Source organism: Dermacentor andersoni, chromosome 5 (assembly GCF_023375885.2).
Source record: "Dermacentor andersoni chromosome 5, qqDerAnde1_hic_scaffold, whole genome shotgun sequence".
NCBI classification, from domain to species: domain Eukaryota; kingdom Metazoa; phylum Arthropoda; class Arachnida; order Ixodida; family Ixodidae; genus Dermacentor; species Dermacentor andersoni.
The window spans coordinates 152150434-152169153 of NC_092818.1; the positions used below are offsets into that span (position 1 = coordinate 152150434).

At 45.1% G+C, this 18720-nt stretch overlaps 1 protein-coding gene across 3 annotated transcripts in view; it reads right to left on the reverse strand.

Moving 5' to 3' along the window:
• Positions 1–18720, reverse strand: part of LOC126531404 (cell adhesion molecule 3-like) — a 486943-nt gene that overhangs the window by 70744 nt on the left and 397479 nt on the right. For all 3 annotated transcript variants that reach the window (XM_055071147.2, XM_055071148.2, XM_050178917.3), the window contains one exon: positions 606–692. In XM_055071147.2, the coding sequence (XP_054927122.1) occupies positions 606–612 (7 nt within the window). In that variant the 5' untranslated portion in view covers positions 613–692. The remainder of the gene's footprint in view (positions 1–605; positions 693–18720) is intronic.

The window sequence follows — 18720 nt, forward strand, 5'->3', positions numbered from 1 at the left end:
TTTCGTAGCGCACCAAGGAAAATCGCCTGAGTTCTCTAAAGGTGATTTCCTGCTCTCTTTGCGCAGGCTGTCCTGTTTTCAGAACGCTGATAGAAAAAAAGAGGAAGATAAAGTAGACTCAGTTCGCCTCAAACACTTTGCCGGTAAATGTAATGCCTCACATTGTCGCAGATTTTGTAACGAAAGAATTCTACCTAATGAGATTGCGCGCAATCTGACTATTTCGGTACAACATCTGCGACAACATTGGGCTGCCAAAGGGATTCCGGTGAAAACGCATCAGTACCCTTACTGTTACATTAATTCATTCTAACTACGTGTATTCTCCTTTTATGGTACAAGCCCTCTTTGTGCGGACGCAGACGATTCTTTTAGTTGAGGGTGGGCTTTTTAGATCCAACTTATCGACCTTTAAGACAGCGTAAAGAAAACGCGTAAACTAGAGAAATTCGTCGAAGTTGGCACACCTGGTCGCTAAACTGAAATACTGTGACATAAAACAACAACAATGGTGAGCTTAACAGACTAAATTCATTTTTTTTATAACGTAGTGCGTTCGCATCCTTTTCCGATACGAATGAAGGGCAAGTGTAATTATGGCTCACGTTTCATGTCCTTGCAGTCAAGTTGGCTTGGGTGCTTCAAGTGATTACTGCCGGTGCATCAGCGAGATTGCAGCCTTTATACATCTCCTGAAAACGAGAGAGAAAAAGCCCTTTTAGAACACGAGCACATACAGAAGTTAACTGCAATCTGATTATGTATGTATGTATGTATGTATGTATGTATGTATGTATGTATGTATGTATGTATGTATGTATGTATGTATGTATTTAGGTATGTATGTATTTAGGTATGTGTGTATGTATGTAAGTACGTATGTATGTATGTATGTAAATTTAAGCATTTTTTGAAATCTGAAGCTATAGTGTTGTCACTGTTATTGTTCATGCGTTGCATATTACAGATACGTTGTAAGTATGTGACAGGTGCAAAGTTTTTGCCATATGCTGCTGATACTCTATAAAGAGGGGTTGGGGGCCATGTGAGGCACGTGATGCCTTTTGTTCCCGAGATTTGCTTCTGGTTAACATCGCTGGCTTCCTTCTCTATCTGCCTCTCTATCTGTCTCTCTAACTGCTCTCGATATGTTATTTTCAACTAATGACCAATTGCTTTGATTTGATTTGTGCCACAGAACATCTTGAATAATAAGAAAGAATATACAGAAACGCAATCGTTTGCTTCGTTCCCGCCTCGATCTGCACCTCCTTTATTTCTACGAGCCTCGATTGAAAAGAAAAAAATATGTTATTCGTCTTGATTCGTTTAGGGAATTTCACAACGAGTGCTTCATTAACTTTGTTAGCCATCAATTTGTAGTGTTCATCTGGAAAGGATATAATTTATGTGCATTCTCTTAAGACAATGTCTCACTCATGAATAAAATAACAAAATAAACCTCTGAATACATATGGATGTCACGGGGCTACCTTTAATCGCATTCGCGTTATCTCGTCTGGCGCCCCTCTCTAACGTTCATGAGACAGTGCATATTATCGGCAAAATCCCGAACACGAAAAAATCACGCATTCTTCGTACTCACAGGCAGAGAGGTCTGTAGACCTAATGAAATGGGGTAAATAAAAGATAATCTAAGTAGAAAGAGAGCTACTCGGTTTCTCTTGTTTCTCTGTATGCGCAAAATGATTTTGCTAAGTAAAAGGGCATTAATAGTTTGCTCATACGCTCAGTGCTTGCACCCTATTTCGCAGCCTGTTCTTTGTTGATAACGATGAAGAACAGCGCTCAGCCAAGCGGGAAAATTCTTTCTTTTTCCGTTTTCAAAACTACATCTGATCTAGCAGCAATGTGGAGAAGGGAAAGAGACTTCATATTGCACATAATTTGTAGACGTACGAAGCGAAGCGAGGAGAATAGGCACGCAAAAAAAGAGAGAGGAGTCAAAAGCAGTATGTTTCGCTTTCAGTAGGTTCTATACTTTTTGTTCTGGAGATTTCGCTGAACTGTACTCTTCTCTTTGGGCTAAATAACGCAGCGGTTTCCAGGTTTCTTAATTTCAACAGTTTCGAAACACCCTGATGCGGAAATGAAAAAAAGAAAGGTTGGTTGCCGCAGTTAGGCACGTTAATTAGGAGCATAAGGTTTTTGGCGTTCAGTAATTGGAGGCGATATCTTGCCTCGCGTTTCACGTTCCACGAATAGAAAAGGAAGGAAACACATGTGGTTATTCTACACTTTAAGGAAGAACAGTGCGCCTAGCTCGTGCTGTTTCGTACTACTTTAAGCAAGGTAAAGCCTATGGACGAAAATTACATGGTTGGTTTGCTCGTTCCTTTGTTCTCGCAGTCCCTGCAACGTGTACCAAGATGGGCATAAAAAGAAGAACACGAACATTAAACGCTCGACGTTGTAGCTGCCTATTTTGCTTTGTTTTGTCGTACGTGGCCTTTTAACGAACACGATCTTCTGTGAACTAATTAGCCTTACACAACATAGTTCAAGTAAACAGCGGATGCGCACGGTAATTAAAGCTTAGGGCTTTGAAGAAGTTTCGCATCGTCAATGTACCGAAGAACGCCGAGTCATATTTCGATAAGAAGCATTCGTCAACGTGCGCGGCGAGATTAACGATAGCGAATAATTAGCAGTTTCCCCACCGCCATTTTCCCGGAAACTCTTCGCTAGCTGATGTATCGAACTATAGTGTGATTAACTACAGTGTAGCAATGCATAATAATGTCCCCTGCTTTTGTGGGATGAGCCAGCGGCGAATTCATGAGCGGCCATGATTGCGCTGCTGTCGCAGTGCGGAAAGCACCTAACACACGTATGGGGCAAGATGAGAAGGAACAGAGGAGTGACTCGTAATTATTAGGAGAAAGTAGGAAGCAGTGATGTGAGAGTATCGTATAAGCCCAGCTGTTATAGTTTGGAATGGAAGGAAAGATCAACGCATCATATGCTCCACCACTTCATCGTCATCATCGTGATTAGCCTATTTTTATGTTCACTGCCAAGACGAAGGGCTCTTTCAGCGATCTCCAATTACGCCTGTCTTGCGCTAGCTGATTCGAACTTGCGCCTACAAATTTTCTAATTTTACCACTCCATCTAGTTTTCTGCCGCCCTCGACTGCATTTGTGCCACAGAACATCTTGAATAATAAGAAAGAATATACAGAAACGCAATCGTTTGCTTCGTTCCCGCCTCGATCTGCACCTCCTTCTTTATTTCCACGAGCCTCGATTGAAAAGAAAGAAATATGTTATTCGTCTTGATTTGTTTAGGAATTTCACAACGAGTGCTTCATTAACTTTGTTAGCCATCAATTTGTAGTGCTCATCTGGAAAGAATATAATTTATGTGCATTCTCTTAAGACAATGTCTCACTCATGAATAAAGTAACAAAATAAACCTCTGAATACATATGGATGTTACGGGGCTACCTTTTATCGCATTCGCGTTATCTCGTTATCTTCCCTTGGCACCCATTACGTAACCCTAACAGTCAGCCGGTTACCTAACGTAGGCATTACGTAGCGTGCCCAGCTTAATTTTTCTATCTTAATGTCAACTAGAATATCGGCTATCCCTGTTTGCTCTATGATACAAACCGCTCTTTATGAGGCCACACATTTTCCTCTCCTTGTGCCATTTTCAGCTTTGGTGCATGGAATTAGTTCGTAAGTCCTATCTATTTACACGTACTTCCATTGCCCAATCTCTCAGGCATAAAATGCTTTCATGTCGTGTACTATGTAGCCGAATGCGAGACAGCATGGTGTTAAAGGTGCCGGAAACCTATTGGAAATAAAAATCATCAGTCCATGGCCATGCGCGCACTTGCGGGCGAGGGCAACCAAGGCGCCGCCAGCCGCCAGCGCCTTATAATGGCGTTCACGTGCCAGAGCGTCTGCTTCAGCACCCCCGCGTGCTTCGTTTTACGTCGTACTGCCGTGGATGTCTGGTTAGTTGCAGTAATTTAGCCAACAGCGCTTGTTCTTTGTTTCAATTTTAACGTGTTATACGCTGTTTTATACGCAGTCAATGGAGACTTGGGCCAAATTTTGCTTTGCGTACTATCGCAGAAACAGAAAACAGGGTAACTTTCACAGAAGTCCAACGGTCGTCTAACCCTGGTGCGAAATTTTAAAGCGCATGTAAATAATAATGTAAATAGTTCATGTAAATAACAACACGTTTCATTCGCAAGAGCGAAGCAGCAGAATACGGAAAGCGAGACATACGTGACAAATGCAGCCATTCGTGTTCGTAGCACCGCGACATATCTCGTTTGAACACGTGAAGGGATCTGGTGTCAGACGTCCGGTGTTTCTTATTTCGTTTTATTTTATTTCCTTTATCGCGGACAACGTGCGCACAGGCCAGTATCGCATGGTTTGGTTCAGTCAGATGGTTATCTTTCGATGTCTACGCGCCATGAGGTATCCGGCTCTGTTATATATCTGCGTAATTTTACGCTGCAAACATCTTCCCTAACTTACCAGCAACCTGGATGGAGCATAAATCTCTGGAGCATCTTTTTAAACCTTAATCCTCCGTACAATGCAAGACCATCGGAATCCGCGCGCGCATTTAACAACCTGGATAAGAAGCGCATCGTGACGCGTAGTCGTGTCAAGTTCGCATGCGCCACACTGCACGATAACATAGACAATGAACCTTGCTGGAACTAACTGTAGTGCACTATAGACTCATGTTATTTATTTCTCTCTCTCTTTCACTCCCCATTCCCCTCCCCACGTGTAGTGTAGCAAACTGGACTCAGTCTGGTTAACCTCCCTGCCTTTCCTTCTTTCCCCCCCCTCTCTCTCTCTCTAGAATTAATTGTACTAAGCGCAGGGCACCCGCGGCGTTGGCTTAGCGGCTATGGTGTTGCGCTGATACACACGAGGTCGCGGAATCAAATGCTGGCCGCGGCGGCAGCATTTCGATGGGGGCGAAATGCAAAAACGCCCGTGCCCTGTGCACTGGGGGCACATTAAAGCTCCCCTGGTGGTAAGAATAAATCTGGAGTCCCCACTATACGGTGTGCCTCATAATCAAATCGTTGGTTTGGAACGTAACGCCCCAGAGTTCATTCATTGATTTTGAGCGTAGGGCGCGCCTGAAGAGAACAAAAGAAAGGAGCGGCGAAACTACGAAGTGGGTAATGGTAATATTTTTGTTTCGTACTGTAAGATTTGCGTAATTTTACCTCCCTTCAGTACTATGTAGTAGTCAAGAACGCATTTATCTGCGCTACTTATAAAAAAAAAGACAATTGCTTCAAGTACCTTTTTCGTTATGGTAAACGCCATGACCAAATCTATAATCGGGCCGCGTATTGAACGCAAACAACCTTTCACAACAAGTTAACTTGCTGATGTCAAAACTCCGAGGAGGGATACTTAACTCTTAATGCCTGTCACATAAACCTCTGACTGACCAGTTTACTTTTGTATAGAGCAAGTCTTGTCGCTGCATTCTAAACCTATAACCCAACCAAAGCAAGAACGAATCCCAGCCTTGGCTAGATATATTCCGCAGTGTGCGTACTATATATAGTAAGCGTCTACAAGGCACCAAGCGATTTCTTTTTCACACCCAAAAGCCACAGTGTGCGAAGGACCCAGTGGAATGATTGCTTCAGGAAGTGCATTGAAACTCGGTAAATACTGCGAAGGGTGGGTAGCTGCAGTATTCCGGAGTCATCCTATTACGGCGGTCAGTAATAGCCAACGAGAAGGACCAACATTTATGAACACTCAATATAATACAAACCTCCTAAATAGCGGGATAATATCGCCGCGTGTACAGCGATAACTGCGTCGAAGCGATATCACGTAATTCAACTTTTGACAAAAGAATGATTGCAGTGCCAGCGCTTCCAGTGATAGTTCTGGGACCCAATAGGACACAAGGAGTTAAAAAATGAAAGAAAAAAAAGAGAAGAAAGAATGATCCTATCTGTTTCTTTTTTTTTTCTACGGATCTCAATGAGCCAGCCTTGTATTCATTTGTAACCGAAATTTTCCTGATGTGTTGGCAGCTGCAGGCTCTGCACATGAGCTAACGTGCACAGCTTGTTTAACAGCTACATTAAACAGTTTTTCACTCAGATTGTCCTTAATACCAGCCCGACCCAAACCCATAAAAGTTAAACTTACATGAGCTCGTTCCAGAAAATACTTGCGATAAATTCCTGCACGGCGCCTCTTATGTCTTTGACAAATCTGGCCACGGCAGCAAACCCTCTCTAAGATTTGCATTGCAACAACTGCAGTTACAGCTACATGCAACTGGTGCTTGGACCACGCCTATATAGCGCACGCGTGTAGGCACATCAACTATTGCCGACAGCCATATCCTATAGGTGCGCGAGCTTCAAGATACATCACATCAGCGGTCACGGGGACTCAAGGCCCGCGTATAGCGTTCCCAGCTCTCAATACACAACTCTCCATACACGGACCTTTTCCGCAGCTCTCTCTCCGAGGCTGCAGGAGTAATATTGTCGTTAGGGGGAAATCGCGTGTCAGGAGACGTGTGCCACGCTGTCCCTCAGGGCTTTAACGGGAGCCGTGGTGACGATAGCGCACCACATGGAGCAGCGGTGCCGCGTAGAGGGGAGCGAGAAGTGCGTGTACATGCGTGCGTACACGCGATCCGGCTTTCGCTTACCGTCCCCGCTAGCATAGAGAGTTCGCTCGCTAACGAGCAGTTTGCCCGACGCGGCTGCCTCCCGATGTCTCGCCTGACGGGACCCTGTCAAACTCTCTCTCTGTCTCCCTCCTTCTCATATGCATTTTCGTTTTCTTCGGCGAAGCGAATTGCGAACAATAAAGACAATCTCAGTGCAGTGTCAAACGCTTCTTAATGACTCTCTAAGAAGACCAGGCGCTTAAACACCGGAAGGGCATCACCTTACTTGGTGGGAGGGAAAGAAAAGCGAATGTGCATCTCATCAGTATGTAGTAGGAGAAGTAGGAGATGGCGTTAAAAACGGGTTTTGAAAGACAATCTGAATGAAATAAAAAAAAGCAATGGAGTTGGTGAGGCATGGTTATGAGGTGAATTTTCGTATATTATATTGGAACGTACGGAAAGATGCTGCTCCCAGTGCTTGCACATTCAGCAAAAAACCTGAAGGCACACAATATTACCAGTTGGTAAATAGAGGCTCAGGAGTGGATCTTTCTATTGGGTATCCTGATGCAATTATGAAGTTTTTCGCTGCTCCCCTGCTGAAGGCTGTTGCGTTTTGATACAGAAAGCATGGGCTGGCAGTGACAGTTCCCCATCGCTTGATAACACGCGCGGTGCAGGTTTATGTTAACAGCGGCTGAATGCTACTGACTTCATTACAATTTAAACCTGTACTTAGCGTATCCTAATGCTGTGATACCAAAGCGAAGACATGGTTTACGATGGCTCTAAGCGTATATTAATGCTTTTGAATTCAAAGATTGAGAAGACGAAGTCAGCGATTCATACAGCTCTGAATTTGACTACCACTCTAAAGCGGACGTTACAGTTATCATGCTCTCAAAAGCAGCATCTTTGTAAAGTTGAACAATGCAGTAAGTGTAACTGTAAACCAAAGCTTGCTGAGTGCGCAGTTTCAGGTAGATGCCTTGAACAATACGAATGCAAAAATTTTTATGCTTTCACCATTCATAAAAGTGGTGAAAAATGTATCAGCATGCCTTCGCTATCGCTACATCAGAGTACAATTATGTACCTTTTCAGCACGTGACATCGCATTGTTAGCGGTGATGTCGATGTCCTTCTTTATTTGTTTTAGCGGTGATGTCGATGTCCTTCTTTATTTGTTTTTCCTGCTATTGACTGAACATCCGTCGACACGCAATAAAAATTGGTTCTTCTATCGCACCGTTTTCCCTCTTATTGTCATCTTACATTTTTATTGTTATTTTATTGCAATACTCCATACTCAGTATCCCTCTGGGGCCTGAATATGAATAAATAAATAATCTACAGTCTTGGTCCTGAAGAAGAATTATTTGTTGGATAAGTTGATCTTGCATTTTCGATTACGAAAACTAGCGCGACAAAAATACAACGCGCACAGGAAGGGAAGACAAAGACAAGGGCTGCTCTTAACGTTACATATAGTCACACACACACACACACACACACACACACACACACACACACACACACACACACACACACACACACACACACACACACACACACACACACACACACACACACACACACACACACACACACACACACACACACACACACACACACACACACACACACACACACACACACACACACACACACACACACACACACACACACACACACACACACACACACACACACACACACACACACACACACACACACACACACACACACACACACACACACACACACACACACACACACACACACACACACACACACACACACACACACACACACACACACACACACACACACACACACACACACACACACACACACACACACACACACACACACACACACACACACACACACACACACACACACACACACACACACACACACACACACACACACACACACACACACACACACACACACACACACACACACACACACACACACACACACACACACACACACACACACACACACACACACACACACACACACACACACACACACACACACACACACACACACACACACACACACACACACACACACACACACACACACACACACACACACACACACACACACACACACACACACACACACACACACACACACACACACACACACACACACACACACACACACACACACACACACACACACACACACACACACACACACACACACACACACACACACACACACACACACACACACACACACACACACACACACACACACACACACACACACACACACACACACACACACACACACACACACACACACACACACACACACACACGCACGCACGCACGCACGCACGCACACGCACGCACACGCATGCACGCACGCACGCAAGTTAAAAAGAAGGCGACGTCTTAAGTGTAAGTGGTGTGAATTAGCTTCAGGGGAACTCGCTACTGACCTAAGTAACAGTAACCTCAGTAACCAAATGTGACGCGCCGTTGTGGCCGTCGGTTTCTATGAGTACCGGGACAACATAAGACGTATCCAGACACAGTGAAGACCAGGAAGGGACTGCGTGGCCCTTCACGTTTATTCCTCGAGCCTCCTTTGCGAGCGCGAGCTCGGTGCCGATTTTTGTTGATTTCTCCGTGCCAAGGCGCGAGGCACGTACGCACCAAGCGTCGTCTGCTATCGCTCATCACAAACGTTTCTATAACGCTTACAAGAGGAAGAGGAAGACATATAAACATAAAAAGATACCACCAGCGTCTGTTGACTATTCGTTTCTTTTTTTTTTATCAATATAAGTGCGGTCCTAAGGTGACTCGCGGGGAGTGGCTGCATGCATAGGCTTTGCACCGGGATCAGGCCATGGCTATTAAGGTGATCGATGATGTCGGTAAGGAAACCACGCTTAGGCAGTAAAGTTGTGGTATTAAATATGTGCGTGTTTTCATGGTATTTTTTCCCTACCTGTCAGGCAAAAGCCTATCGCAAATTCATGTGCTCAAACACGATGGAAAGGTGATTGTAAGTGCAACACGATCACGCTAGCAACACAATCGCAAGTGCCTCCTGGAAACCTGAAATTGGGAGCTATTTTGTTTTTATTTCCTTTCTTTATCGTTTTGCTTGTATTACTGACTAGTGCCTTTGAAGTTTGTGTTGTTTAAAGCGGTAACATGCGAGCACATACATCGCGTATGCCTTCGAACACTCTCTCTCTCTCTCTCTCTCTCTCTATATATATATATATATATATATATATATAGATATATATATATATATAAATAACATCTCTCATGTCACAAATTTTCACACTCGACATGGGGCATTATACATCCCAACCGCTGAATCACTGAAGCCACGGACCGACACTGCAGTTGTATTTCATGAACTTACGACGCGAGAATTTGGTGTGATATCACTGGCACGCGGGATGCCATTGAGGGCGGCCCCACGGACTTGAATATATGGGCTAGCGTGACACTGTAGAGAAGGCGATGATAGATAACGATAGCAAAGTGAATAATCCACTAAAAGCAGCATTTACCCCATGCGAGGACGATGCCACCCATCAATGTCGGCATGCGAAAAATTGTGGATGCGGCCTGCGTTTCCGCGCATTCGGAGGAGCGGAAATTTATGGCTGTCGTCCCCCCGCATATGGAAGCGTCATTCAAATACACTAAGAGTAATGCGCGCAGTTTAGGCGTGCCGACCCGCTCCTGAGTTGGTTTGTCTTTATTATCGATGCGGCTGGACGTCACGCCGAGATTTCTCGCATCTGTATCTATCAGTAGTCAATTTATATTTATGACGTCGTAAACGCGTCAGTTACAGCATCCTGCTCCCGTCCATCCTTCCTATAGAGACTTGTGTGCTTTCTGTCTGGCTAATGGCTAGCGTTGGGCGGCCCCACCGTATATGATAATGCTCTATAGGAGACAAGTATGTACACAGAACTACATTCTAACTCGGCAGTTCTGTGCAGCGTAGTGAAAGCTACAGATCACCTGTGCGAACCTTAAGGGATGACCAGACGACCGGCTACTCCATTGTTCGTCTCTGATCGTCTATGAATACTGCATCGAAATACTGCGTCACGGGAGGATTATTAGCGCATAGGGGGCGAGTGATCCTCCCTCTTCTGAAAGACGCAGTCCGCCCTCGTAAATGATTGGCTAACACAATGCTTAGCGTTGGCTGCGCTGCGCGGTTCTGGGGATACGAAATACAAGCGCTCCGGAGAGCTATGTCCGTTCATGCACTCCACTCGTACGCCTACTAAAATGTCACGATAAGCGAGCAGGCTTGGGCGTTCAAGGTTATTGCAATTTCAAAACACAATGGTACGTATCTGAGTCATTGCTACAAAAGGCAGGGGCCACAAAATACGGCACCAGCGCAGCGAGAAGCAGGCTTAAGCGTAGACTATTTTCTCAACCCGCAAGCGAGCTACGGCACATTTGCCATTTGCCTTCCTAATGGCAACACAGGTTGTTCTCGGAGTGAAAATCTAAGCGCGAACTGCACGTGCCAGAACGCGATCGTGTGACGCATAGTTTCATCGCGTATGCCACATCTACGCGCTACATGCTATTCAAGTAAACAAAATGTACTCATCTGTTGGTGATGGAAAACTTTAGTTACAGGAGAAAAAGAAAAGGCTTACTGACCTCAATTGGAAAATATTAGTATCAGCGTTGAATTAACACTTCCTATGCTAGATTTAATGCGGCAGTCCGTCTTGTAGGAAAGCTAACTTTGCAATCAGTAAATCCCTCTGAAAGTTGCAATCAAGAAAATACGAAAAAAAGCTACCAGGTGCACATAAAGAATAAAAAGAAAGAAAGGTCAGCAGCGGAGCAGGAGTCCTTGAGCTTGCAATGAATATTTATGTTGCAAACGAGCTTTCGTGCGCCGCCAAAATGCATTAACCTAACCAAGATGACATGGTAAGCCACTAAAAGTTGTTAATGCATTTCTTCCACTAACATTGCACAAGTTGCTGTCAACTTGAGGAATCTAGCGAGATTCAAGCAAATAAAGTTCTTTTCTGCTTCTTTGAATGGCTTGAGATAAAACTCGGCCGCACTTGAGCGTGACCACATTGATGAGCTATGCGTTTCTACCATTGAAGAAGTCCGGTCTGGCGCTGGAAATTTGTATCGTCACATTATTGCTGTGTTGTTTCCTGACAGAACTTTAGTTTTCTTTCTTTAACAAAAATATTCTGATATGAAAGCTCAAGTCACATATTTGTCCAAGACCATGCTGTAAACAAGCCCATCGTTGTCGGCTTCATCCTTGCTCTTAGTTTGCTTGCCCACATTTTGAAGCCGGTACTTGTCGTGTATTACAGTTCAGAACATATCTTTAAAATTTTTATGTTACTTTCCACGCTGAAAAGTTTGAAGCCCTATACACACCAGCCCTCTTGCTCGTTTAATAGAAAGTAAAATAAATTAAGAAATGAACGCTTGAAGGACGCTAGAGTGACGCGGCAAATGGACAAATAAAGAAACAATCAATCATAAATAGACACCGAATTACAATCGACATCGACCTCTTTCCCAGTTCGATGTATCACGAAGTGTATGCGCTCAGAAAGTGGGCACGCAGTGCAATTTTGTATACAACGCAGACAACACGAATGCCTCGTCTAGATCACATATATCTGGGCAAGAGTGAATGCTAAATCGAAGCTCTCCAAATGACAGACTGCGAGACCACCCTAACGAGTTCGTAATTAGTTTCCAATTCACTCCCTGCATGGTGCCTCTTTGGGTCGAGCATTTCCGTGTATCTAAGACGGCGAGCCCGCAGATGCGACTGAAACACCATCTGGGATGTGTGTGCGCATGTGCTCTGATGGTCGTAGGTCGACCCTTCAGCCTTCAGTGCTTAAACTAAGTTTGAATGGAGCGTAAGGAGCTTTATTTTACATATCCATCCCCATGAAACGAATAAATGTTACTTTTTGAATCTAGATGAAAGATTTATTCATATTACTGCAAGAAAGCCAACCACAAAAAGTCTCTCGTTTATGCATTTCGACGTGCAATAACGACTGCCACAGTGAATGTCTCCCCATTTCCATCGACATTAAATGGCAGAGGCAATTGTGTTCAAGATTTTAGCGGTCTCTAGTGTTACATGCAGTGAGATAAAAATAGATGAACACAATCCTGGTTACGTTACTTGCGGGATCCTGTACGACTGCACCCTATACGGGCCTAATTCGATCAGCGACTACGTTTTACTTGTTTGCTTATGTAAACTTTGTCAGCTTAGAGATAATCTGCTTAGACATATATTTCAAACCTTTTCTATGCAGTACAGTACAGTATTTTCTACCCATTAAATTAACGTTCTCATATGCACCTTGTTTTAATAAAGAGTAACACCATGGGGTAACCAGCTCCCTTGTCCTGCGCGTCTCTCGTTTCATGGTAAAATCTAAGAACAAAGATGCTTTGCCCGGTTTCTTTTACTCAAGTAAGTGCTTGGCCTGCTGCTCAAATGCATTTTTGGAGTTGCAAGTTATTGCTCTGAAGGACATAAACCAAATCAACTAAATTATTTTTTAAAACGCAAGGACCGTTGTCATAATAATCTCGGCATGTTAGTGTGTATAAAGTTATGCGTATCATAATTGGCATAATGTATAGTATAGTATAGTATAGTATAGTATAGTATAGTATAGTATAGTATAGTATAGTATAGTATAGTATAGTACAGTATAGTATAGTATAGTACTGCATAATACTGCAGAAACGGTCAATTCTTAGCTAGCTTTTCAATTGTTTGGTGGCCCCCAGCTTCACATACCTCTCTGTCGTCGCGCACTCACACCGGTGCCCACGCATACATGCACCGAAACAAACAATAAAGAGAAACATTGTTGCACACACAACTCCTTAGAAATAAATTCTGGTGCTTTACGAGCCAAAACCACCATCCGATTATGAGGCACGCCGTAGGCGGGGACGGGGGAGGGGGGATCCGGATTAATTTTTACCACCTAGGGTTCACACACAACTCTTCTCACTTGGCTACTTTTTGCGTGAAAGCAAACGTACGCAAATTACGCTATACCCCAAATTGAGGCCACTAAAACGCGCTGGCGTGACCGGAATCTCACGCGTTACGAAGCGGTTCGCACGCTTCCGCCTAAAGACTGATCGCAACTGCCGTGACCAAGGATGACCGCGGCGTGCCAAAATGTCATCTGCACTGGCGGAAAGGCAAGCGTGGTGCGCCCGTATGTCACCGCCGCTTGCGTGTCGCTGTCCACTCGCGTTTTGCACGCCTCCAGGCAGGCATCGTCTGTCGAGGTGGACTAGCCTAGAGAAGTAAGGCTGACGGAGCGGAAGGCCCTTATAGCCCAAAGCGTGAAAGGAGCCTTATATTGCACTGGGGACGGGTGTGAGTTGACCTTAAAGTGCAATTTAACGGCCACCGAACACTGCGCCACCGCTCTACACGTGCGCCAGTGGAGAAGCAGATGCAGCAGCTGCCGAGCCACTGATCACGAGGAACCACTTGCGGGCTCCGAATACGAAGTGCTACATAATGCATCGCAGGGGGCACTCATGGGCCGCAGGCCGCGTGGAAAATTATGCAGGCGATGACGCTAATACTCTCGAGGATTCGGGCCACTTCCAGAGCCGGTGTGTCGGTGACGCTCTCGCGCGACATGGATGCGGCTGAAATGCACCTGCCGCTGTAGCACGCAGCAGAAAGCGAGGCCAACAAGACCCTTGCCTTGCCGCTGAGTGGAACACAATATAGTAAATTAACTCGACGCATCTGCATTGTGCGTTTCTCTTTGGTACATCTCGATTCACTGAGACAGCTTTGGAAAGCTCGATTAGGGATGGCCCCAGAGCGCAGTAAACGGTCATGTTAAAGAGAGTCACGTGGCCTAGGCGCGATGCATTGCACCAGAAGGAAACATTGTTGGCATTAAAATTAAATTGATGTCTAAGAATGCAACGCGCCCGTTTCTTTTACACGGGGCATGATGGGTCAGTGTTGGCTGTTTCCATAGGTGATGCGTGCAGAGTGATCGGAATGCTTCACAGTGTCATTACGCGCTGCTTTTAGTTTCTTTTTATGTTTTATTACAAACAAAAAGTTGACATCGTCGCGACAAAGACACAAAGAATGCACTTTCATACGGCGCGCACGCGCATGAACAAAGGCAAAGAGAGAGAGGGAGTATCGTTCACCAAGCGAAATACAGTTGCATTAGGATAAGCAAGAACGGTACGAGAAGTAAAACTACGCGTTTTTCGTCCATACGTTTTACCAATTAGAACTCTACTCAAGGCGTAGTCTCGGTCAATCTCGACCAGTGCACGGTACATCTAATTCGCTTTTGTGCGTTTCGGAAATACACTACGGTTTTTTTCTATACAAAAGAAAAAAGCGCATTAGGGACGCTCTGCCTTTTTTACGTAGTGGGCCTTTGGTTCTGTTAAATAACTGCTCGTACTGTAAAACGTAACGGTAGATGATATTTTAGGGAACAGTCAAATAAGGTGCGGGTGCGTTCCTTGCTCTGGGTATATATATATACAAGAAACTCAGTATGCGGGGAATATGGTAAGTGTGTCCGGATTGTGGGCTGCGAAGCCGTGGTATCATATATGCTCATTTGCTCAGACGACATTGTCTACTAGTCATTGTCGCAAGACTTGAATGAACTCGGGGTTCAAACTTTTTCTGCATCATTTCTCCTTTAAGACTGCCGCATGGCGACATGCGTTGGTCACAGCACCAGTAATGACGTCCTTGCTCACTCTACAATGTTCAGCGATTGAAACGCGACGTTCGGATAACATGGCGGCCGGTACTTTCTTGCCCCATCGGTGGGCGTTGGCAACAATGAGATGATGCATTTTTGTGTTACACGAAAGCGCGAATCTTTTTGATGCATCGTAATTGCATTCGGCCTTCTTAGGGATCACCCAGCGATCACCGGTGGTGCAAAAAGCACAGGCCGCCATGCTGTCTGAGTAATGCGTTTCGATTGCTGGCCACATTTACGATGATTGCCGAGATGGCGGTTGCTATAAACGCGGAACGAGGCCTCTCTCTTCTTTCGGCACCATGATAAGTTTATGCAGGAAATCAATCAGCTAGAGACGCTTCAAATAAGGAGGGCAGAAGCCGGTCTCAGAATATCGCGCAAACTTAACTATGCTGCCCTTGTAACCGTTAATTTGTACCATTCTGACATTTGTATAGCACCTGACACCGGCCTTCTATTGAATTAGATAGTGCATAATAGCCAGAGAGAGAGAGATGAGATTGAAAAGGCCAGGCTTCTGGTGTACAGTTTAACTAGAAAGGCTTCCGGCTTACTGCCCTACACTGAAGCAGCAAATATTCAATCTATGCGAGATCGCGCAGCATTTTTATTTTATTTTCTGTTTGGTTAGTGTCGGTCTGCTGTTCTTACTCTTCTCTTCGGTTTACAGGACGTTTGCTTCATCTAACGAGTTTTTCTCCTAGCCTCTTTTCTTTTTCTGCCGAAACGGACATGACCCACGCTCATTGCTTATCGCTAGTGCCGTATCCTTGGTTAGGCAACTAAAGAAAGAACAAGTGCGCCGATTGGAGAAGCCACATATGCTGCGCTGCCGACCGTGAGAGCGCACGTTAATAAGGCTGTTCGCTCTTGCTGTTTCGTCTTTGTGCACTAACCACCACATAAGCCTCTCTTCGATATGCGCATTTTTTTTCATTCAGTCTCTGCATCCACCTTGCTGTAATTTTCTACTGATCTGGCTCGCACTAAGGGGAAACTGACCGGGCAGCCGGTTCGGCACCTTAACGCATACGTCAGCCCGGTCGGCTGCACCCTATACATCACGTCTCGGCTCTTTGGGCCCAATTTCACTTATCCTCGCTCGATGTTCTGCCAGCCGTCGCGGACCTCTCTTCGAGTACAGGAGTCGGCTTTTATTGGGATTTCGCGCCGTGCCTCCTGGTATTACACAGAAGCAGAACGAACCAATCATCTGTTCTTAATGGAAAGGCGGCAAGCAGAATTGCGGACCCGCAAAGCATTGGCTCTCGTAACGGAAAGCTCAACACGAACTTCGTTTTGCTGCTGCTGCAAGTATATGTCTTGACCATGTTTCTTTCTTTCTTTCTTTCTTTCTTTCTGTCTTTTTTTTTCTTTTCTTCAGTTTCCTTCGTTTTCTTTCATTTTCTTTCTTTCTTTCCTTTTCCTTTCTTTTCTGTGCTTTGCTTTGCTCTGTTTTACCTTGCTTCAGACATTACAGACATTCCAGTTAATAAGGTTATGGGTCTTAATTTCTCCTTTCAGCAACTGAGTGGAGAATTGGCAAATGAAATAAGCGAGAATAGTTGACGAAGTGTAACAAAGTGGTCACTGTATGGTCGTTAGGAAAGCGAAGAACATTATTTGCTTGGTCGGTTGCGAAAAAATCATCAACCTGTGGAGACAGCTCAGTTCCAGCACTACACCGTGGGGCGAGGCCGTGCGTGAGGCGTCTTTCAGATCAACACTCCTTCCACCATTCGGCTCCGTTGGCTGCGCTGTATGTAGATAAAAGAAATAAATGAAGCAAGAAACTAAAAAAGAGGGCAAGAAGAAAAGAAAGGTAGGGAGCTTGAACTTGTCGATACGCGGATACCGGAAGAGAGTTATCGGATAGCTGGATCTGGCTCTCCCGTACACTCACATTGTTTCTTTTCTTGTTTTTGTTTTTGCTGGTGCGGGATGTTTCACTAAACTAGTTCTTTTTTTATGTGATTCATTGTAAACTCCACGTTTTGTTTTTACTTGTACGTTGATGCATTGCGTAAAGCGTCGTGGTATCTGAACGCACATCTTTTTTTTATTTGAGCTTCTTTAAATATGTCGTATGTGGCCATAAACTCTAGTCAGTGCTTATGAATCCCAGCCAAATACGTTACTGCCTACATAATTTAGCTTGTTATGTAGAGGGAAACCAAGTAACGTAGAGCAGCACACTATGTAATGAAAAACGGAACGTTCCCCGCCCATTCACTCGCAGGAGATACAGATATGCTCCACTGGCAAAAAGGTCGTTTCACCGTATATGCTAAAAATGGCGACGGAGTCGCATTTGCGGGAGTTTGCGCATATCGTGGAATACGAAAACGTACGTTCATTCCGCACGCGAGCTCATCAGCAACAGCCACCCAAAGAAAACTTTGGGAAGCTCGCGATGAACAGAATCAATCATTAACTGCACGCATCAAGGAAGCGAGAATGGCCTTGATGATCAATGACGACGGCGACGTTGAAAAGAAACAGCGAAATTTTATGCAGTATGCAAGCGAATGTGCGCACGTGACCTAATTTTCTTGGGAGGATGCGCCGAGCAACCGCGGAAAGCTCCCCGAAACGCAGCAGCACGAAATACGTGGTCCGTCTCTGATCACCGTCGCAGATACAGCCGCGCACCAACCTTCTTCTGCTCTCATCATAAAATGAATGTCTTTGCTTATTCCACGAAGCAGGCATGCCACGTCCTTCGGCGTGTTATTCTAATGCGCATTTGCCGCGAGAAAGAAACGAGAGCAACAACGTTTTGCAAAAGGCAAAGATAAACACGATAGAAGATGGAGACTATACGGGAAAGCGTCAGCAGTGAATGAAGCAATAGTAAACAAAACGTTGTGCGACTGCTGCTTGGCTGCGCTCGAAAAGGTTCTCGATCAGCCGCCTACGTGGTGTGCAACACGCAGGCTCGTCTAAGTCTGCTGTCTAAAATCTACAAACTGTATACAGGGGCGCGAGTGTCAGGTGACCTGTGCACGACAGCCGCCTTGCGCTCGTGCCAGACAGCAGCCTCTATAGACGAGATAGGGCCGAGTTCTCTGAAGACCCTCGCTGCGACGGCTAAGAAAACACGTCCTCGGGTCGTATATAGAAAGAGGGAGAGCGGTAGAAGTTCTTGCGCTAGCGAAGTGGCCACTCCCCGCTGCCACCGCCGTGAAACACTCGGTGCGGGTGGTCGGGCCAACCGGCGC